This window comes from Hippocampus zosterae, chromosome 16 (genome assembly GCF_025434085.1).
Source record: "Hippocampus zosterae strain Florida chromosome 16, ASM2543408v3, whole genome shotgun sequence".
NCBI classification, from domain to species: domain Eukaryota; kingdom Metazoa; phylum Chordata; class Actinopteri; order Syngnathiformes; family Syngnathidae; genus Hippocampus; species Hippocampus zosterae.
In genome coordinates this window covers 17,421,569-17,445,217 of record NC_067466.1, presented here as the reverse complement: position 1 = coordinate 17,445,217, position 23,649 = coordinate 17,421,569, and the positions used below count along the sequence as shown (strand labels likewise).

The following is a 23,649-nucleotide window of genomic DNA, read 5'->3' as shown; positions in this document are numbered from 1 at the left end:
GCCGGCTTTTCAAATTCACATCAAAAGCCTGACACGGATTGAAGCGCACCTTTTGTGATACAAAGTAGGAGCCACCCAAACAAGATGAGCCCGCCACACACACACACGAGTTGCCTTTAGGAAAGACAGAAAAGTGCTCCAAAAACTTTGATCCGAGCTTTCCGACAGGGCGCCCGTTAACTTCTGGCAAGCGATACCCTGGATTGGTTTTCCGGTCAACTGCGGGCCGCGGCTGACTTTTCATACCTGTGGGACAATTTTGAATCTTCAATGGTAGCAGCGGACTCTTGGCGCGATTAGCGGGCCACGTCTTGTCCTCCTACGAACTTTCTTAAGGACCTCAGATGCGTGACAGACAGACAGCAGGCCCTACGCATGGCGTGCCAGCCCGTTTCGCAAACGCGCCACGCGCCTGCCACCGCTCATTAAAGCGGACGTGCTCCATCTCACCTCAGGCGTGATCTCGTCGCATCGTCGACTCTGACGTTTGCGGGAATAAATAAGTGAGAAGCGGGACGTTTTCTTCCCGTAATAACTCACCGCAGCTCCTTGAAGGGCTCGGCCCGGACGTGCGGCGTCTCCACCGACTTGCTGAACACGGCTCCCTGGGCGCCTGGCACAAAAGGAACAAAATTGTCATTTATTATTCATTCGCCAGATCCCCAACACACAAAAAAAAAACAGTCTAGCCAGTCATCTGCTGCTAGCATGACTTGCTAATGCTGTTAGCATTAGCATTTTAGCACCGCAAGTTAGCGAGTGAATTTTCTAGTCTTCGGGTAATCATGTCATTGATGAAGATCTTTATTTTTTCAACAATGTTCTTTTCCACCGCTTGCCTGCCTTGCACATGTACCGATTAGCTCTACTCAAAAAGTTGCTAAAAATGGAAAAGCTAACCGAGATATCAACAAATCGACAAATTCATTCAATGCCAGCTTTTTTAAACCCTCCGACGTGAAAAAAAACAAACCCAAAGACATCGAAATATCACACGATAGCACACACCCACTTTCGCCGCTCACAAAGTTGCTCAAATGCAACCGCTAATTGTTTCACAAATAATTCGAAGTAAGTGGCTCGGCGGTTTCATCCGTAGTGCTTTGTATTCAAAGTGGCACCCCCCTCCCCCAACCCGAGACACAATAAAAGCATCCCTTCTGTTTTGGATTCCAACAGATGGTTGCGGGGCTGGCGAAACGTTCTCACCGCACGCTAACGATCATTTTTGTCACTTGCGAAGGACTTTCATCAGCGCGACAATTCGCATTAAAAAAGGCAACAAGTGTTGCATTTTTCGTAATGCGGATATTAAGCGCGCACGCCAGCGTGAAGAAACAGACGGCGGCGGCCGGCGGGGGAAAAAAAAAAGAAAGGCACTTGTTAAAGCGGCGTTCACATTTTAAGTGCCATTGTTGTTTTGCGAGGGAGCGAAAATGAACAAAAAGATCGCTTTTGCTTCTGGATGTTTCTGGAAGCTTCTGGAAGTGACAATTTCTGTAGCGGGTGTCATCTTCAGGGTTATAATTGTTTGGTAATTCGCCATTACGGTAGTTTCGTTGCAAATTTTTATTAAAAAAAAATTAAGTGTGATGTAATTAGTGTATAGAGCAGGTTTGTTTTTATGAGATCTTTTAATGCTTTATTTTATTGTAGTTTTTATTAGTTTTAGTTTTAGTTTTTTATTATATGTCACTGCTAAGTATTGTGTGGTAATGTAAAGTTAACCCCCCCCCCTGCCCCCTCCCCCTCAAAATATCATCTTGTCAGCATTAGCACTGAGCTCCGACGTTGATGACATTTAGACGACCTAACGGCGTCTAAATGTTTGGCCAGCGTTGTTGTTTTTTAAAAATTCTATCCTGCCGCATTGCCTGCTATATTTTCCCCGTCGACAAATTTCCGCAGCCCACGAAGCGATTTCTTGATGACACGGTCGTGGCCGCGCGTTCGCCGGTAAGGTGAGGAGGACGAATGAGGCTATTAAATATGAATGCATATGGGGGGTCGGGGTTGGGGGGGGGGGTGTGCGTGTGTTCATAGGGCAGCCAAACATCATCATTTGTGGCCCGAAGTAGCTCAGCGATGATGAAACACAATGTTGTGAAAAAGAAAAAAAAACCCAGACAGGAATAATTCCAGCGATTGCTGATGCAACGGTTCTGGCATGTAACAATAAGCTCATTTGTACTCGCTGTAAACAATCACAGTGCAGCCTCTGACTAAACTATCAATTTCATATAGTACATACTCCAAAAAGTTTTTTTTTAATGAGGAAACTGTCCTCTACATCTCTGCGACTGGATTTTGGCAATAAATTATGTCAAACTCCGTTAATATCAGTATGTGATGAAAACAACAACAAAATAGCCCAAGGCTAATGCGACAACGCTAAGTAAGCTAAGCTAAGTATCCTCACTTCCATGATGGCAAATCAACGACATTCATCGCAATTAGCATTATCGCTAAAGGAGGTCAAGCAACGGCTAACGATGCGACACTCTGACCAAAGCGCAAGAGGACAGTTGAGTTCATGCTAGCTGCTAATGCTAACCGAAAACGTCGAGCAAACCCGTTGATTGCTTGGAATTGATCAGCTTTTGTGGAATTGGTGAGGACATAAAATGCCGAGCGCTCAAGCTATCACAAGGCGGCTCAGTTTTTGGCTAGCGGACGTCAAGGCTAGCGACAAATGTTTTGTCATGTTTTGAATTACTCTTCAGATTCATCCCCACTCAATTCTGCCGGTGCTAAATCAACTTCTACTTTGATGGAAGCTCTAGATTGACTCTTTTGCACTCATCCCGGAGTTTGCTGGCGCTGCTTTGCGTGCGCCACACTTCTGAATAGTCTTCCCAGTTTTAGTATTGCAAGTCAGCCCCCCCGGAGGTGAGGCCTTGAGACCTTTGCTAATAAATACTCAACACACTCTGCCACTTTGGGGCCTTAATGTGCTTGGAAATATCAGCAATTTTTTTTTCAGCCTTGTGAAATACTTGAAAATATTCACTCACTCTCATTCACATGGAAATAATAAAAGAACAAAAATCCAAGAGTGCAGATAAAAATAAAATAAAAGCACACTTAAAAAAAATAAAAAATTATGCATTGCCAATGAATCACAAGTCCAGCTGGCTGAATTCAGGAAGTGGATCGATTTTGCTCATAGATTGACGACCTGACCAACCATCTGTTCGCCCCCTAAAAATGTTCCAGTGGAAGACATTTCTCGCACCATTAAGATCACATCTAGCCACCTCAAAGCTCCATCGCCCTGATTTCTTCATTCCGTCATCAGCGTCGTCCGCATTTGAGAGATGAAAGATTGCAATCTGCTTGGGAACGGCATCTCTGTGTTTCTCTGCCCCCCCCCTGCCCCCCACCCCTTGTGGCTTCTCTTAACGGGTTGCCGCCATTAGCCCAGAAGAAGTCGGGTCCTGCATGCCAAATTCTATTCCGGCGCCCCTCGAGCTGAAAAAGCTGCAGGTGGCCCAACGGAGGGGAAATTGGCGGCATCCATCTGGCCCTCGGCTCTACCCCCGCCCCCTTCCAATTACCATAGAGAGGGGAAAAAAAAATTGACATCAATCTGTGACAGGAGCCACAGCATGGAAGGACGTATGGTCCCCAATGTTCTCTCTACTCCTCACTCAGCACTTTTTGCAAAAAGTGCAATGGTGACTCTCTCTATTTACAGTATATACATATACATATATATATATACATACAGCAAAATACAGCAGAACGAATCGGAGAAATTCCCTCGCCCTCTGTCTTGGTGATTTTAAACATGAAGCGACAATAAATCGGACACACCACAACCCCCCCCTCACAGAAATTCGACTTCAAACATCCGATGTCTGGGATACATCTCAATGGGGCGCGCTTGAGCATCCACACCATGGCTTTTCCTTTTTTTTTCCCTATGTGACGTCTGCACTCACAGCTGACAACGGGGCGCTCTAAAGCGGCCCTGAACGGGGTCTCTTTCAACCTATGTGGCAGTTTTTCAGGAACCGACAAAAACCCACGCAAGCCATACAGGGATGTCCCAACTGATATTCGAACCGGATCTCCTGATTGCGAGGCAGACGTGCCAACCACGACCGTGCTGCCCCATTTTTTCGAATGTCGAAGGATATTCGGCGCCTTTAAGTCCTCCCGGAATCCGCCCGGCGACATCGCTCGCGCTCCCTTTTCTTTCCCGGACGCACGCGGACGACTTTGAAAGCCACTTTGGAGATCCATCAGTGAGGACGCGCAAGGCGTCACCGCTGTCACTTGATGATGCCGCCGCGACGGATGCTATAATGACATTAGCGCTAAGTGCGCTCGCCCCCCCCCCCTCTTGACGGAGGGAGAGGGATTAGAAAGTTGCGATGACGGCTTCTCCAGAAGGAGAGTCCGCGAGCCGTAGCTTGCGGGCTCCCCAAGGTCATTTACAACGGATGATGTCAGATCTTATTTGCGCAACTGCTGCCGCGTTAATAAAATATAGACGCTAAATTATTCAATTATGGAATTATTCCGGCCGATATTAGCTCTGACACGAATGTGATGTATCATAACATAAATCTCGATTACTACTAATAATAATAATAATAAAAAAACTTTTTTTTTCTCCATTGCGAGAATAATAAAGGTATTCTTATAACATATAAATATAACAAATAATTTTTTTGACAAGATCATGTATTTCTTGGTGCCAAGGAACTGCGGTGAAGTGAGTGGAGGAGCTTCATTTCGTCAAGCCGCAGCAAGTGGCGGCCATCTTGGGGCACGCGCATGCAATTCGAAAGCTTTTTAGGGGTCGTCAATTAAGATATCTTCATTCTCATAAATATGATTTTGTGATCGTAGCTGAGATTTATTGTACTTTCAAATGGTCTTCGGCTTATTAGGACTCCTTGCAAAAGAATCTTGAAGGGGGTTCCAGGACCATAAAAAAAGACATCAGTGTCTCCTCATTTGCCAGGTCATTCGCACACGCCCCCAAGCACGGTTGGGGCCGCGCGGCTCGGCCTGACCCACCGCTGCGCTTACAATCTAACCGGGCTTTGTGACCGCCGGCATCCAGATTTATGTCAGCCGTGAAAGGGGGAAGGCGGCGGCGTCCCTCGAACCCCGCGGCCAGCCGCGCGCCAGAATTTCTTAATTTCTTAAAAAAAAAAAAAAACCTCAATACTGCCGCTAGCTTCCTGGAGCGTAAACGTACAAAACGTAGAAGCACATCCGAGCCTTTTTTTTTTTTTTTAAATGCTGGAATTCAGTAGACATTGTGCTGCTCCTTCTGCTGTGTGTGACTTGGCCACACGGGGGCAGTATATAGGCAAATATATATATGTACATGGAGCCTGTCAAAACTAGGATATTCTAGTCAAAATAAAAAAGAAATAAAAATACCACTCAACTTTTGATGGAACTTTTGAAACAAAACACACCTGCAAGCACGTAGGCGGCGGCGGCGGCGGGCACTTTTTACGGATGTGTTTGGCCAGCAGGAATCCGTTTCGCTTTGGCCACACGTTCCAGATAACGGCGAGAAAGGCGGACGTCTGCCTCCGCGCGGTAAGTCGGCCGTCTTTTATCGTCTCATTACAGCTTAACGGCGTCCACTCCGGAGGAGGGAACGGCGGCGAATAAAACGCGGCGGAGGCTTTGACGGATGGCAAATATTAAAGTGAAGACACCTCGTCTCGGTGAACTTATGACATGATCGCGCCGTTTTCACGCTTTAACGGCGAAAGCCAAGCAAAGGAGGCGTCGCGCTACAAAAGAGCAAAAACATGGACATAATTGATTGCGGCCTTTAAAATGGACTCTCGAAACCACAAGATGGTGGACAAGATCTCCTTTTGCCTCAATGAAACTTCTCAACTCACTTTAACATTGTTCCTTGGTGCCAAGATGCTGCAAGGTGGCAGAAAAGCACTACTTTTGTCGCGTTAAACTCCTCAACTCACTTTGACATGGTTTCAAAAGGTTGACAACTCCTTTCAACGGAGTTGCTTGGAATCAAGTCGCCACAAGATGGCGGCAAAGTACAACTTTGCGTGAATTTTCATTCTTCAACTTACTTCAACATAGTTCAATCAAAACCGAGATGCCACACCCAAAAAAAAAACAAAAAACAAATCTTCACCATTTGGTAGAGGCTTGTATATTAAAAAAAAAAAAAAAAAAAACTGAAAACTTTGTGACCTTTTTCTTATCATTTTTTTTTTTGTGTGGTTTCTCATTTTGATCTCCCTGTAGCTAAATATGGCTGCCTAGTTAGACATTCCGCGAAGCACAAAATCGGTCGAGACGTTCGGCAAACAAGTCGCTGTGACCACACAATCAGTAGAAGGGGTGGAAAAAAAAAATAAAAGAAAGAAAGAAAGAAATCACGGGCTCATCATCCGCTTTCCGTTCCGCGCTGCCTGCGTTCGCCCTGCGGCGGCGGCGGAACGGGGAGGCGATGGGCTGATCACACGAGCGCATCCTGAGCTGATAATGCGCTCCCCTCCTGACCGGCTGCCAGGCGCTGAGCGCGACACGCTGAGTCAATGGGACATAAACTGGAGGCAAATCAAAGGAGGCTAATTGTAATTGCTGTGGAAAAGATGAGCGGAGCGATTGGGATGGCGCCAGAGTTTTGCGGGTTTATTTTTGCCACATTTTACGTCACTTACCGTATTTTCACGACTATAAGGCGCCATTAAAAGTCTTAAATTTTCTCCAAAATGGACAGGACGCCTTATGGTGCGGAGCGTCCTTTATATGCGCCGAGTTCCAAAATCTGACTGACAGCCGACACGCTGTTTATTTAGAGAAAAGGCGGAAGTGACGGTGGCCAGGCATGAAAGAAGTCGGCCAATCAGGGAAGGGTGGGCGTGTATATATACATATATGGAGAGGGAGAGAGAGAGAGAGAGAGAGAGAGAGAGAGAGAGAGAGAGAGAGAGAGAGAGAGAGAGAGAGAGAGAGGGGACAGACAAGCTAGTCCGCCAATGGTGAAGGGTGGGCGTGTAAGTGGACGCCTCAAGCCAGTACCAACACTTGTATAGAGTGTGGCAATGTGCTTTGTTGCAAAACAACTCCGGTTTTGGTTTCTAAGAACCCCTGAAAATAAATTCGACAAAAAGACAAGCCTACGAAGCTCAGTTCAAACTTAAAGCCACCGGTTATCTTTTGGCATGCGTGCCCATCTCACAGCAGCGGTGAAAAGACAAGTCAAGCAAATGAACTCTGAGCTTGCCGTTATTCCCGGAGGCTTGACTAAAGAACGCCAACCGCTGGACATTGGCATCAACCGGGCGTTCAAAGTAAAGTTGCAAACGGCATGGGAACAATGGATGATCGGTGGCAAACACAACTTTACAAAGAGTGAGAGGCAGCGCTTGGCGAGTTACGCCACAATACGCAACAACGAGAGGGAACGCGGCGTTTTTGATGGATTACGGTACTTGCACAATTGTTCAATTCTTTCTACACACACACGCGCTGCCACCATGTTTCGCTCTGTTCTTTACTTTCAAATGTGGGAAAGCTTCACACGAGAGAAATGTTGACTTTGCTGTTGCTACTCCTTCTTTCCGCTCGGCAATGCGTAGCAACTCACACTAGCATGTGATGCATTCAATGACAACTGAGATGTGCAGTCCTCTGCTTCTGATACAGAGGATGAGGACTTTGATGGATTTCTGGGTGATGATTGATCGAAAACGTGAGAACATTGTACGATGGCTAAATAAAATACACCCGAACTCAGTTCTGCTTTTGTTGCCTTTTTAAAAACGTGTTTTTATCTTATCTGTATGTCTTGGCATGCTACCGTATGCTTCAAGCTAACGTGTTAGAGTGCGCGCATGCATGCCGTATGTTTAAGCTGGCGTATGTTTTACCACTGTAAAACTGCGGCTATTCGTACGATGCGTCCTGTGTATGTGTAAAATACAGAAATGTCACGCATTAATGAGACTGCGGCCATTAGTACGATGCGTCGAATAGTCGTGAAAATACGGTATCTGTCTACCACGGTGGTTCTCAACCTGGGTTCCATCGAACCCGAGGGGTTCGGTGAAACGGTCTCAGGGGTCTTTTCTGTTTCTAATAAATTTTTATTAATTAATAAAAAAATTAATTAATAAAAATAAGCTTGAATTTGTAATAAATTTGTAATAAAATATATTTTTTTAAATTTTTCACTAACGAAGGGTTTGCTGAACGTGCATATGAACTGGTTGGGTTCAGTACCTCGAACAAGGTTAACCGCCACTTCTCTAGGGACTTAATCGTGGTCTTTGATTGACAGCTTCACACCAACAGACCACACAAAAGGGCTCAATTGTTCACATTTTCAAAGTGTTGATGTTGTCAACACCGCTTTTCTGTGGTGTGCGGCGTGTGTGTTTGTGCGCTCCCCAACAAAAGCAACCGTGAAGTCAAGCTCTTGAAAAGTGCGCAGCACAACACTCCTGGATGGTTGAATCGCCATCTTGAGTGGAGTGAATCCAAGGCCTTTGACAGTCCCTCGAATTGGTTCCGAGGCGGCGACAAGCGCTTTAAGCAAGCCGTCCGTTGGCTCGGATCGCTCGGGAAGTAACCCCATTTGTCAGGTAAATAAAACCGCTTCAGTCTCAGCATCAAGGTGACTCCAAAGCGCCTACCCCCCCACCTCTCCCCCCAAACCCCTCCCCTCCTTGTCAGTGAGCCACTTCGCTCCGCTTCTCTGCAGGAGTTTCCCTTTTAACGCATCCACTCGCTGCTGATCTCCAAGCGGAGGGGGGTGGTGGTGGTGGTGGTGGGGGGGGGGGGGGGGTACGCGCGCCGCATGAGTGAGCAGCGCTTACTTTGGAAGCGAGAGCCAATTCAGAGGTGGCCGGCGCTACTCCGGGGAGAAGTCGCCGCGACGCAGGGAAGCGGCGCCACACTAAATGTTTCAGGTTTGGACTTAACTACAACTGCTCCTGAAAGCTTGCGTGTCCGCAGGGCTTTTTGCCGAGTGTTTCTTTCAAGTGCTACACTTCGACGTGGTACCTGGAAATCCCCCAAGCTCCAGTGGCACCTTTAGCAATTCCCAAAGCTTTCCACGAAATCCTGAAAAACGTACACATTTCCGCAAATTGTGCGTATTGTGGAAAAAAAAGGATGTATTTTCTGAATCATGTACTGTATCAGATTTTTTTGTTTTTCCAAGCGATTTTTAACCGTTTAAAAACATCCAAAAAAATCATCAATTCCTTATTTTTATTTGAAGATACAAATAGTGAAGTGGGACATAGATCTCGCAGTCATCTGCACAGCAGTGGAAGGGAATACCATGTTTCCTTAAGATGGAACCCAATGGGAGCAGATACAGCGAGAACAGCAAAGGCCCCAGAATTGAGCCCTGTGGAACACCACATGACAGGGGAGCAGTGCGTGACTCAGAGCAGCCCAAGGCTGACACAAAAGCTCCTGTCAGCTAGATAGGACCTAAAGCACTCAAGAGCACTGCCGCCAATGCCCACCAAGTGCTGCAAACGAGTCAGCAGAATACTGTGATCCACTGTATCAAATGCTGCAGTTAAGTCCAATAAAACCAGACACACGTGGTCTCCGGAGTCATTTGCCAGGAGGATGTCATTAGAAACGCGTAACAGGGCTGACTCCGTGCTATGCAAATAGTGGAAGTCGTATGAAATCACACAAACACGTCAATGTTTTTGTGATGTGATATGTCTGAAAAACGTCCCTTTAAACTCTTTTGTATCTTCCAGATTGAAATGTCATCGTTTTCAGATCACCGATGTCATCGGATGAAATTTCAGCACGGCTAAAACAAGAGCGCGACACGAACGTGTTCGCCAGACACCCGCGAACCCTTTCAGGTTATTTCTAAAAAATGCATAAGTCTCCCGGAGCAAAAAAAAAGCGCAGCACGGACGCCTTCGAACCGAGATTTAAAAGTGGAACAATGCAACGTCCGTCCAATTATCCGCGCCTCCATCTCCTCCTCGCCATCTGCGGCTCGGCGGCACTTTCCTAGTCGGCTGACGCTAACCGAATATGACTGCAAAGGTTGTTAAGTGCATGTAGATGAGCAGCCGGAGTAATCGCTCCCGTCTGCAAAAGCGAGGAGCAAATTGTCTCGGGCGACGCCTCCAAGGAGATTCCTTCACATCTTTTTTTTTTTTCAAAATACATTTCGACTACAATATGAGCGCATTACGCCGGTGAAAGGCTCGCCGTGACTGATGGGCATATTTAAGCAAAGGATTCCGTGCGTGGGCGGGGCCGTTCACGACGTGCGCTTCCAGTTTAGCGGACTTCATCCACCAACCGTCATCCGTACGACACAAAAACGCAATTTGTAACGACTGTGCCACCAACAATATTGATCTAATAACGTGACGAAATGTGTTAACGTGTTGCCTGTTATCGATTTTGCTCCGACCAATCAATCAAAAGATGCAATAAGGCAAAACACCTCAAATCACTTCAACATCGTTCCCTCGCCATGAAGATAACGGCCGTCGCCACTCATCTTCATTGTATGTTTGAAGTTAAATGGGCTAACACGGCGTATTCGCAAGGGCCCGGGCAGATTAGACTGACATGGCAACACAGAGGGAGAAATCTGATTGGACAATATCGAACGTACACATGCGAAAAGCACTGAAGCCGAAAGAAACACGCAAAAAAAAAAATGAAAATAGAATAAGAGTCCTTTTGGTTTTTCTACCATCAGCATTGTTTTTTGTTTTTTTTCCCAGAAACAACGGAGCACTCACCCATCACCCGCAGCCTCTCGGCGCCCACCACCACTTCCTGCTCATCGGCCGAGAAGAGGAGTTTGCCGGATGTGGATTTGACCTCGAACATTTTGCCTTGCGCTTTGAACCCGCTGGATCCTGAGTCCAATAAACACAGAGGAAGATGCTTAATATTTTTTTTTCCTGCATTATCATGCACTGTCCTAATGTTGCGCTAGCTTGACTTGCTCGTAAGTCAATCATCGTCGGCCATTTTGATTCGAAGCAGCCCTTCTTTTGGGTGAACTCAAGCGTCCGTACATGTCTAAGGATCCCCAACTTCAACAGAGCGCCCCGAGCTGCTCAACAACCGAAAAGAAACGGAATGAAAGCTTTGTTTCCAAGCGGCGAGATGAGCCCCGAAAGAAAACAGTGCGCCAAAGTAGTCGAAAACGGCGGCTGATTGACGCTCGCAATGGATTCTGTCGCTTTCCATTTGGAAACGGGGGGGGGGGCGTGCTGTTCGCATCCCTTTCAGACAGCGTTGGCGCGTTAGGGCCAAAGACACTCGCCGTGCCTTGTTTACTCAGACTGATTTGTAGACGTCGCGAGTCTGCCGGGCTGTGTTAACGCCAGAGTGCAACGTCGCGGCAGAGTTACGGCGAGCGCGGATTGCGGGGAAACCTGGCGGCGCATCAAAGGAGCGGCGCAGCATAGCGCGGAGGATTAAGTGACACGGCGAGTTGTACAATTCCGCTGTGATTTGGGTGAAGAAAAAAAAACAACAAATAGTACCTTGGTCTACACTCCACTGACAGTTGGATCTAAAATGCGGTCGGCTCGTGTGGCATCAGCAGATCTATCTTTTATCAGCTTGACTCTTTTTGAATTGACTTCAAATGTATATTTGATAGCAGCGCGAAGTCTTCCATAAAAGTCGCTTTTGAAATGTTTTGACCAAGCCCAAAACAAACAAACAAACCGATGCGCTTTGCAAACACGAAGATCAGAAAGGAAGACTTTTCATTGTGGTGTTGGCCCTGCGTGTCGTCAGCCTTTGAAAAAGAGGCTCGACGGGTGATCCTTAATTTAAACGTGTTTTCATTTTCCGGCAGCGGCGTCGTACCTGTTACGAGTTGCGTGAGCAGCTGGTTGTTGCTGTTGACGATGTTCACCGATATGTTTCGGGACGACTGCAGGTACAGGGGGCGACCCTGTGGATGGACAAACGGCAAAAAGTTTCCATTTCATTCATGAAAAATACAAACCAGTTCATGTGAAGACAACCCCCCCCCCCAAAAAAAATGACACTCTTGAAAAAGAAGACAAAGGATCCAAGTGTTTTTGCCGATCACAGACAAAAAACACATTTGCGTCATCTCTTAAAACCCTTTTGCATTCCACAGGCAGGACATTCCATGTGGCGTCCCCCAAGGGTCAATTCTTAGCTCACAGTTATTTAATGTTTTCATGCTTCCACTTTCTCTAATAGTATACAAACACAACATAAATATGCAGATGACTTCCAGCTTTACATCAATGACGAGAAACTGTTTCAGCGACGCAATACACCGGCTAACAAAGGACATTCTACAACTTCAAGACGAAACAGAAAGCATGCGTGTAGTTAAATGCGCACTCTTTTTTTATCGCTTTGGGTTGTTCTCTTATGTTCCGTTTTAAAATGTCAAAGCTCAGTCCGTTTAGGTTGTTGGCACTTTTATTGCGGTGTATCAAAACTTTTTTAACCGTTGCAAAGCACATCACGTTCATGCCTTCACTTTATAAATCTAATCGGATGATTGACTTTTAGAATACCGTACAGTACAAGTACAATACAGTACAAATTTTCTAAGGATGACGTATAAAGGTTTAGATTGATGACTCTAAATGTGTTTCAAGCATGTTGGGGGGAGGGGGGACTATAAAATGAGATATTTTTGAACGATCTCTCCGTGAACGAGGGTTCGGTGTAAACGATTGGCACGCGGCAGCTTCAGATCCGACATCCCCGCATCTTTTCCAGTTGCCAACGCAACGGATCCACGTTAGTCTTAGCAGGAGGTCATCGTCCCTCACGAAACACAAAGTGTCTTTTCTGTAAGCGTTTAAATGTCTCTGCGGTGATGCAGAAACCGCAGCGAGTCGAACTAAACGAGTTTTTTTTTATTTTTTATGAATCATTCTTTGAAATTTAAGCCATTTCAATGAAAAAGTGTTACCACAAAAATATAGCAAATTATTTGTTGTAGCTCGGGCAAGCGAGAGAAGGGACTGAAACGGCATATGAGCAACTCAATGTGCTGCCATAATTAATGCAAAGAATAATAATAATGGAAGCTGTGAATAAATGTTTGACGCTTTCAAGCTATATACGACCATCGTGCAAGATGGTGGACTCACCGGTTTGGACTGGATTTCTTTGGCATAGAGAGGCTGAAGGAACTCCGAGTCCCCTTCCAGCTTGAGGCCCTGCGCTGTTATTCTCAGGTTGCCCATGCCGTCCTGCACGGAAACAAACACGCGTGCGCGTACACTTTGGTCACATTGTATTTCATATTCAATGGACGTCCCACCTTGTCACTCACGCGTTTGCACATCCAGCTCTCTCACACATACACTCACACACACTCAAACAAGAGAGGATATGAACCAGCCACTTGATATCCTGCCTTTTCATTCTTTTTTACATCACCTGCTCGATCAGTGTAAAGATAAGATGTGGACAACATGGAAATACTCTTTGTTTTCCTCCCTTGGGTTCTAAGGCAGCTCCTGGAGTTCAAGGCAGGTGAATCCCTGCGTATTCTATCGCGGCAATATTGAGAAGCGATATTTTCTCTGGTGGCCGGGGTGGGGGGGTGGGGGGTTCTTTGGTCAGCTGCCGATATGGACACAAACGCAACATTGTGTATTTGTAAACCACCGAAATAACAAAGAGATCCCAGTAGATGGCGTTGTTGCATCACTTTGGATTTGAGAACAGCACAGCTTTCGAGAAGAAGATCAAGATGAGAAGGTGAGTCCTGGATTGTCATGGGGTGAATGGTGAACGGCGCTGCAAAAGATATCTTAGTTTTTGGGGTGAGAAATAAGCGTTTTTGGTGAATCTGCTGATTATTAAAGAATGAAAAAGAAAAACTAGAAACCAAGCACTTCTGTAGCAAGATGAGCATCAAGTACTCGCCGCTCGCTTCTTATTCTGTGGGTCTCAAAAGATTAGTCAGTGTGCTGGAAAACGGCTGGCAACACTCTGCAAAATAATTCCACGTGAATGAGTTCATAAAGTTGAGAGTTTTTTTTTTTTGGTCAATGTATCCCTGTAAATAAATAACTGTGACTGGTGATGTGGAGCGAGCTAATTAGCTGCATTGTACAGTCACACCATGAAAAAAAAACAGTTTTGACTTGGCCTTCTAATCCAAACTTTTCCTGGGTTTTGTTTCTTCTCTGGAGCGTGCAAACGGCAAGGCGATGCGGTCATGAATAATTCACGAGACGATGACGACGACGACTTCTTAGCAGGACACTCAGATGAGCATCTTCACCTTCTTCTTCTTCGTCTTCAGCCGACTTTCATCCCGTGAAAAGTCTTCACCCTTGTTTGGTCTCCCTTGATGACAAGTGTGTTTTCCTTCTCGTCGACTCGGCTTTTTATGCCATCTGCCATCCCTTGCACCTGCCTGCCGGCTCTTTGTTTTCAGGTTCAGTCCGACGGCAGCGGCATTCAAGGAACTGGAAAAACAATATTAAAAAAAAAAACCTTGTTCGTCGAATAATTAACTTTGGTGTCATGTTTATCTTTCGATCTGAAACCCAGATGTCATTTTCTACCTTTCCAAAGTGAAGTCTTCCATTTCTAGGGGGGGGTTTTGAAGCGGGAAGTCTTGGGGCCCCTTAAACTGGATACATTTGACCAGGATTCACCGGCTCGCGAAATGGGAGTTGGAAAGTTTCCGATTGGAGTTCTCAATTGGGCAAATTCTTAGTCGAAGTTCTTCCAAGTGCAAGTCGTGGAATTTGGCACGGTCGGATTTAAGCGCTCCCACGTCCAAGTACCCGTCAAGATGCGAGCAGCAGTATTTTGGACCATCTGGAGATGCTTAATGGAGGATGGTCCGAGCCCAACGTAAAGTACTTTTCCAGTAATCCAGCCGAGAAGCGGCAACGGCAAGAGTTACAATGTCGCAATGGACAAATGAAGCCATTTTTGCGTTCATCGATGACTTCATTTGAAAAGACTTCAACTGCGACCAAGACTGCCACCGATCGTCGCCTCCGCCGTCACCATCGACGCTCTATCGTTCAGATTGATTGGCGACAGGCGAGCAACGACGACGTGGACGCCAAGGTAACATCGTGTATTCCCCCCCCCCCCACCCGACCCCTCCGCATTCATCATCCTTCTCCTTCGTCTTCCTTTGGAGGTACGCCGAGGCACTCTTATCAATAATACAAAGCACTCAGGCTATTATTGAGTGCCGGCATCGATATGCATCAAGGCCCGGCTAACCCGAGGCTAAAGCAAATATAAATGTCTCCAGGCCCTTGGGGAGATGACTCCCGACATTAAAAATACAGCGGTCGACAAAAGGAAAGAATTTCCATTTATACGCACGATGGAGATGGAAGCAACCAATGAGAGAGAGCCGTTCATATTCGGCGCTAGCTTAACTCGCGCGAGGCCGAGCCGAGGGGCTTTTTTCGAGCGCCACTTGGAATTTTTTTTGCTCTCCGTAAACTTGATGAGAATGTAAAGGAGAGGCCACGGCCGCCCACGTCATTTTTCGAACGGGGCAAAATGAAAACACCTCGCAAAGACGGTGAAGCTACGTTGCTCTCGCATTTTAGCTAAGTGATAGCCGGTCAAACATTACTTAGCATTTGCCTTTAGCGCCTGTTGGTTCCGGCCACGCCTTTCCACTTGCAATTTTGTGGCAACAGCTGAGGAAAGGACCTCAAACTGTGATCATCCACTTTTGGAGCAAACTTCCTTGCAGTCGGGAGCTCCGAGATTCCAATCTCTGGCTTCTCCACTTACGACAGTTTCACATGCCCGAAACATTCTTCATCGACTCCAAATTGCCTTTCTATCTCCATAGCCTGCGATGATGTGATGGAGCCTTGCTTCTCTCAGCAAAATGGGCTCCGGTGCCCCCGCAGCCTTCCTGAGCACGGATGTGAACGCCAGTTATGCCCTCCCCCACCCCAACTCTCTCTGGCCCAAAAGTGAGACGGGATTTTTTTTTTTCCCTCCACCCCCCCCTAGGTACGGAAGACCTATTTAGGACTAGCCTCAATCTTGTCGAGAACATTGGTTGAAAAAAAAAATGTGCACAATAGAGATCAAAAAAGCTTTATTTGAGAATAAAAGACGGACTGGATGAGTCACCACCTGCAGCCATCTGTCCGGTGTAGCAAAAGGGGGGAAAAAAGGGGGGGCGGTGTGTTGTTTGCTACCGAATGTCATGGTCGAATTGTTTCCGTTATTAAACCCGAGACGGTCACCCTTTGCGCCCCCCCTCCTCCATCCCCCGACCGCAGCTATTGTGCAGTTTTAAGCCCTTGGCTTTGAACAGAATAAAATACAGTCAGAGACATTTTTAATGCCAAAAAAAAATCAAAATTCGAGGTAGGGACGGTGCGTATGCGCCATTTATAGCGAAAGTGTTGCTTTTATAACGGACGCCGCTTTCCTTCAGCTCCTCGCTGGCGTTTCCTAGCCTGTTAGCATCCAAGCTAACAGGCTATTCTACCTGATCGCAGGTGACGAGCACGTGGCGGCAAAAAGGTTGCGGTTACTCAGTGGCGGCGCGATGGCTATCAACGGAATTAGCTTTGGGATTGTCCTCGCTGCCGTCCCCGCGTCATCCATCAATGGGATTAGGAGACGAGGGGGGGCGGGGGTGGGGGGGGGGGACAGCCTGAGAATGAACGATGAGGCACACGCAGAAAGTGAGACAGAGAGAGAGATAAACACACAGAGGCAGATTGGGGCAAAGGGACGACCGGTCGCGGCGTAAACGAGGGGGGCGTAAAAGGACGGCGCGGGAAAGGCAAGACAGGAGGCGGGGCCGTTTATGCAAATGACTCGGGTGATGCGCTCTCATCACTCGCTCTTTGTATGTACGGCGTCGATGTCTACGGCCAAGAGCAAAAGTCTCCACGCCCCTTTTTTTGCGACTCGTTTGACAAAGACGAATCATTTCAAAATGGTTTCCAGCATTCACGACACCCGTTGCCTGCCTGACTTTCTTTAGGAAAAAATGAAGAGACGGGTTGCATAAGTGTGCACACCCGCACTTAATTTCCTGATTGGGTCAGTTATTTACCGTAGTTGTTGTCACTTTGTCAGTTATGGTGGTTCGATTAAGTTATGTGGTTGATCAAAATTAACCAATCATATTGAAAAGCGTTGAAAATGGGAACATGCACACATCCGCGCCGATTTTAAGAGACCCAAATCAAGTTTTGGTGATCTCGCAGGCTTTCCCTGACATTTACTCAGTTACAAACCGGGGATTGCGGCGCTGTTCAAAACGGAACGATCCCCAATTCGAACTTAAATGGGAAGTCCGCCATCATGTTAAGTGCCTCCGGTTAACCCCGAATAAAGTTCAGCTGTTCTTGAAGAAGGCGAAAGGCAAGGAGTGCTAATTGCAACGGTTCATAATTCCCTCCACCTTGCCTGAGGCGCCAGCTGCAGCGGATGAAAAACGCATTTTTACCTTCCGACTTTAAAATATTCATTCATCATCAATGGAGGCGGCCGGTTTATAGCTCGCATTAAAGTTGGGGAAAGCTTTGCGATGTAAAAGGAGGCATTGTAAAGAGGGGGGGGGGGGGGGTGTAGACTTTTTTCCCCCCCGGATTCGCCATCTCACGCCTCTCGGCCACCGCGGCCGCTACGCGTCGCGACCGCTGATGGATTTCTGTTTGCTCGGGCGTCACCGATGCCGCGGCGACGCTCGCGATTGACGGCCGATGTTTGCAAGCTGCGGGGCCGTCATCGCGCTCGCCCTCGCTCTCTCCGCGTGTGGCTTTTCCACGTTGCCGACCGACCGGGCCTCCCTCGGGAGTCAAAGCGGAGCGATTAAGCTCTCGATTATGAAGTCATTACTTGGGCGTAATTGGACGCGCTTTATTGTTTTTATGGCTCATCGGCTTGAGAATGGCCACCGTCTCGGCCGTGTGACTGTGTGTGCGTGCGCCAAGATGACGCTCTGGATGCTAGCAACTGCGTCAAAGTCTCATAAGGGAAACGAGGGCCGCCTTGAAAATCAAGTCAACTTTTTTTTTTTTTTTTACCATGAGGGGAGCAAAAAGGGGAGCAAGCATAATTAAAAAAAATAACCTGCCAACTGTGTTTGATTATCTTGCCACGCAGTCGCTTAACTCAAATCGGTTCCAGCTCGCCCGCGCCCGCGACGAGCTTCCTGATAAGCCGCCGTAGATCGGAAACTTTTTGAAAAGTTTTGTTTTTTCTTTTGTTTTTCACGAATCCGACACTGTAAAAATTACAGCTCACCAAGTCGCAATCTGAGGCGACATGGAACATGCTCGTTAGTCCTCGTTAAAATCACTTGAAGCGCATATTCTTTGAATTTGGCAGCCTCCATAGCTTCCGCTCAGAAAAAAAATAACAATAAAAATCTCCTTTGTTGTGCACCCGAGGTCTCGTTTTGTGCAGTCTAATGTTTCTTTTTATTTTATTTTTTTTTTAAGTCAAATTTTTCTAGGCGGCCACTTGGGATGCCTCGGAGGATGCTGAAGCGTTTTCCACGGCCTTTTCCGATTTGGCTGCTTTTCTTACTGAAGACAAAAATGAAACGGGCATCAAAGTGTTTGCACTTGGCGCGCTAATCCATTTCCATAGCCGACACCAGCTGACATTCGACGAAAGAAGATTTTTTCTTGTAGCGACAACATTTGATTGATTTTCACTTTTAATCCGAGCTGATTTGACCAATCATCAATATTTGCAACTGTACTCTAAAAAGCATGGTTGAGTAGTTTTACTGTACTGTCGTTTTATTTGCGATAATCACTGAATCGTGACACTGCAGGTAAACGCGTGCCAATCGTAGGGAACGACGCAAAAGAGAAAGAGTAAATGCCGAAAAGAAATAAATAAGAAGCAAAATGGTGGAAGTATTGATTCGACAGGTGAAACAAAAGGAACGGGACGGCCGCGCCAGAGCATTTCCACATTCAAACGTGTTTTTTTTTTTTTTTCCCTCCGAAGCAATTACATCCAAACAAGCGCAAGGCAGCCGAGTGGAAAATGGAAGAATTCATTTCATCTCGACGTCGCGCGACAAAGTTTTGGACTTTTTTTTTCAGCGGAATGAAAACGTCTACCCGCGAAATGTAACACCGCCATGTCGGCGGGGGTAATTATTTGTCCAATCTTTGTGTTCGTCATTGTTTGGAATGGAATCACTTTCTGTTGGCAACAATGCCACTGACTCATTCCCCCCCCCCATACCCCAAAAAAAAGGCAACGTCGCAAAATCTTCCGTCTCATTAGCGCCTCCGTTCTGCAACAGCAAATTACACGGGAACTGTGAAAACCGCCGCAGACTGAGATTCTTTTTTTTTTTCTTACCCTTTCACCATCCCCGGATTCCTCTTAACGCCATCGCCACTGACCTTTTACCAAAAGCTGAGTGGGAGGAAAAAGGGGGCTTCTTAATTGCCTCAAATGAGAGCCTTGTAGCTCCGATCTCATCGGCACTGGGAGATTTAAGACCGCCGGCAGCTAATTCTGCAGCTCGCGACTCGTTCGGGAGGCTGGGGAGGTGTGTGGTGGCAGTGGGGGGGTTAGAAGTTTCAAGGGGGGCGGGAAGAACAGAAAAAAAAAAAACATGTTGACATTTCCACCTTGGCTGGAAATGTGTGAGAATTCAATGATTTTTTTCCCCTTTTCTTGCTGCGCTGCCCAAAAGAGTTATGATTTGAGTTTCTTGCTTTGTGTCGCCCCCCCCCGCATCCGTTTTGGTCTCATGTGACTCGCTTTAAATGAGGTTTAACCTAAAAAAAAAAATTAAAAAAATGTTTTTAAGGGTTTTGAGCGATATCGGTTACACATAAAATGAAGGTGATGATTGGACTCTTACGCCCCGCCCCCTTTTTAAAAAACATTCATTCATTCATTCATTCATGTGCCCTGAGATTGGTTGGCAACCGATTCAGGGTGTCCCTACTGCCCGGAGACAGCTGGGATAGGCTCCAGCACCCCCCGCGACCCTAGTGAGGATCAAGCGGCTCGGAAGATGAATGAATGAATGGACTCTTACGCCCCCCCCCCTTTTTAAAAAACAAAAAAATATAAATAATGATTTGACATGATGTTGTGCTTTGTAATTTGTGTAAAATCCTAATGGTCGACTTGCGGTTCAATTTCAGGCATGATGAGATCCCCAAAAAAGGCGATCCAATCAAGCGACTTTAAATCCAATGCAGGAAATCGCAAGTGAGCTACTCGGATGATTGCATCGCTTTCAAATGACATCTTGATGAAGATTGTGCCAATCTAAATCCAGTTCAAATTTGAATCCGGATTGCCGAAAAAAAAAAAAGAATTTGAATTGCCCAAAACCAAAGTTGTCTTTTCAAAGCGATCCAGATTTGGAGCAAAGTTCAAATCAACATCAAGTCGCCACGCGATTGTTGAATGTTCACGTCAAAATTTAATTCGGATCTGCTCCAGATTTTGGTCTGTTCACGTCTTTGATCACTTTGGGCAATTTTCTAAGCCTTTGGTTGAAGGTCTGCATGAAAACGGAAATAAGCCCGTCAGTAGCAGGTGGTCCCGATAGATCCTCTGTTTCTTCTCCTTGTCTTTACCGTAACCATCAGAGCGAAAAACAAACCCCAAACAAACAAAAGAGAGAAAAAAAAAGCCCCAGGGGGGGGAGGGAGGCCATGCTGCAGTCAGATGGAAAATGACAGCTCTCGCTTCTCTCGCCATCACCGACAATCGGGCGCACAAAGAGAGAGGGAGAGAGAGGCGTTTATCTGCTGAGAGCATTCCAACGTATTACCGGTGAAAAGTGGACAAGAAAGACACAATCTGGAAATCAAAATCATGCAAACAAGGATGAAAGAGAGGACTATTAGGAAAAGTGAGAGAGTCAAGTCAAGAATATTTCTCGAGCACTTTCAAAGTGCTGTACATGGAGCGATTCAACATGCGCAATAAACAGTAAGACAAATCGGTAATAAGTATTGGTAGAAAGCACCAAACAGTAAAACCAAAAACAAATCTAAGTCATGCCGAGTCGAATGCCAAAGAATACAAGTGAGTTTGGAGGAGGGGCTTTGAAGATTGTTCAGCGGGAGGTTATTCCAGCAACAGAAAAGGATCGATCCCCAGTCAAGAGGCGAGCAGCGGCATTTTGGACCAGCTGAAGGCGCTTGATGGAGGACTGGCTGACTCCAAAGTAAAGGGCATTGCAATCATCGAGCCGGCATGTGACAAAGGCATGGATTACTGTCTCAAAGTGTTCATGTGAGAGGAGAGGTTTGATTTTGGCCAGCTGTCTAAGGTGAAAGAAGATTTTTAACAACGGCACCGATCGAGTTTGAAAAAAGAGGCGGAAGAGAGAAAGGCGGGAGTCAAGCAGCTTGTCAACCTGCTGTCTGCGTACGGATTTTGCAAAAGCAACTTCCTGCTTCCATCTTGAACACACCAAATTTGGACTTTTTTTCCACAGCATAATATTAGGCCTGTTCCTTTTTTGGGGGGGGGGGGGGGGGGGGTACCCAGCAAGTCAATATCGTTCGTTCTCTTTGAACCTCATTCAATACGTCATTGATTACGATGACAAAGAGTCAACGTACAAAAGAAAAACCACACACAAACCCAACCGCGGATTTGGGGAATTCTTAACTATGAATGGATGCGTTTTCTGTAAAAAAAAATTTTAAAAATCAAGAAATAAAAAACGCAATCGCCTTTTTAACCAATCAAATGAATCGAATCTTCCGCACGAATCACTCGAGTTGAGATTCCACTCCCGTTTCCCGCCTCTGGCTTTTCTGCCGACTTTCTCCCTCTGCGTCAACCCATCTGTCTTGCCTCGCTGTAATCCACCGCGCCGATGATGACTCACATACTACAAAAGCGCGAGACACACACACACACAGACACACACAGACAGACAGAACATGCCATCACACACACAGCGGTAGTTTTGAATAAAACATGAGGTCCACTTCACAGCGGGGCTTTAATATGAGATCTCCATAAATCAGCCAACACTTTTGTCGTGGCACACGTGAGGCGCCATGATGATTTCATATGTCGGCCGGCGCGTCGGAAAGAAGGCAAAACATTCCAAATGCATTAGCGGCGACAAGGGCGTCGTCGTTTCCAGCGTCGCTCTCCCACCCCCCCGGGTGACAAATGACGAGCCAAAGATTGTTTCTTAGATTTGTTTGTGGGCGGCGGTTTCATGGGTGTGTAGAGGGTTTTAATTTCATTTAAAAAAAAAAATAATAATAATAATAATAATGATGATGATGACATTAAAATCTTAATCTTGAGGTTTCAGGAAAAAAAAGATTTTTTTTTTAATTTAAAGGGGTTGAATTTTCAGTCATTATTTTTCAGGTCATTTTTGTAATTTAAACAAAAAGATAATTTTTCATGAATCCGATTCCACTTGAGGTTTCAGGGGAAAAAAAAGATTTTTTTTAATTTTAAGGGGTTGAATTTTCAGTCATTATTTTTCGGGTAATTTTTGTAATTAAAAAAAAAATTTCATGAATCGGATTCCACTTTTAAAAAATAGTTTTGAATTTAAAAAAAATTTTACCAGCAAAAAGGAATCATTTTTCAGAAAAAAAAGTCAATTTAGAAAAAAAAAAAAGTTGGAGTGTATAAATTTCTTCAGAGAAAAAAATCTAGGCCAGATTCTATTTATTTATCTATTTTGAAGATTTCAGCCTGGATGTTGGAGGGGAGGCCAAAAAATTCCAAAGGCGTTAGCGGTGACAAGGACATCATCGTTTTCCAACACCCGCAAGTGACGAATGACAAGCCAACGATTGGTCTTTGTCGTTCAATGTGACAAGTTGGCTGCTGTTTTAATCGCGTGTGTGTAGCGGGAGGTGGCCACTGGTGCCAATTCCTATTTTACACCAAAAATGTCAACAAAACAAAATTTAAAAAATAAAAAAAGAGAGTGGCTGGTGCGGCGGAAGCAAGCGGAGGTTGTAAGCGAGGGGGACTTACGATGGTGAAGTTCATGACTTTGAGGATCCAAATGGTGAGCCCCAAGTTGACCAGGATGAGGATCATCATCAGCAGGACGAAGAAGTAAAGGCAGCGTTTCCTCCAGCCGTAGATTCCCACTTTGTACACTTGCGCTTGCTCTGAACTCTGGACATTGTTCCTATGACTGCACTGTTCTTGGGTCATCTGCCGAGACATGACAAAAGGAGAACGGGCTCAGGGTCCGGGACAAATGACAAATTCGCACCGCCAACCCTAGAAATCGCAATGCTTTTTGGTCCTTGCGATAGACCCGGCAAAAAGTCGAGTTGGCGATCACGTTGATTGATTGTCCCATAAAGCCCCGCATAAGGCCACCGCGTCTCCTCGGCCCCCCGTCGATGGCGTCCGATAAGCGATTAACGATGACTCTAATTGTCTGACTCCAACGATGAGGCACTCGACGCTCGGTCGTAATGGGCCGGCCCTAATACCCTTTTGCGGCTAAAATACAATTTACCGTCCTCTGCCTTTGGGTTATCAAATGGCTTTTGACAAGCGTGCGCATAAGCGGCTAACGGAAACAAATGGCACGAGACAGGCGGCCCCGGTTGCGGACTAACTGGCGCGTTTTGCTTCCGATTGCGGATTTTATTTTGATACCCCGGGCTCGCCGACGGGAGGGAAATCACCAAGTGGCAGAGCAAAGCT

The 23,649-nt window shown here is 46.2% G+C and overlaps 1 protein-coding gene across 5 annotated transcripts in view; it reads right to left on the bottom strand.

Annotated features, from left to right (window-relative positions):
- sgcd (sarcoglycan, delta (dystrophin-associated glycoprotein)) overlaps window positions 1–23,649 on the bottom strand; it is a 111,593-nt gene that overhangs the window by 6,768 nt on the left and 81,176 nt on the right. For all 5 annotated transcript variants that reach the window (XM_052046403.1, XM_052046406.1, XM_052046402.1 and 2 more), the window contains 5 exons: window positions 22,960–23,145; window positions 13,122–13,223; window positions 11,845–11,932; window positions 10,758–10,877; window positions 541–613 (listed from right to left, as the gene is read on the bottom strand). In XM_052046403.1, coding sequence (XP_051902363.1) covers window positions 541–613; window positions 10,758–10,877; window positions 11,845–11,932; window positions 13,122–13,223; window positions 22,960–23,145 — 569 coding nt within the window. The remainder of the gene's footprint in view (window positions 1–540; window positions 614–10,757; window positions 10,878–11,844; window positions 11,933–13,121; window positions 13,224–22,959; window positions 23,146–23,649) is intronic.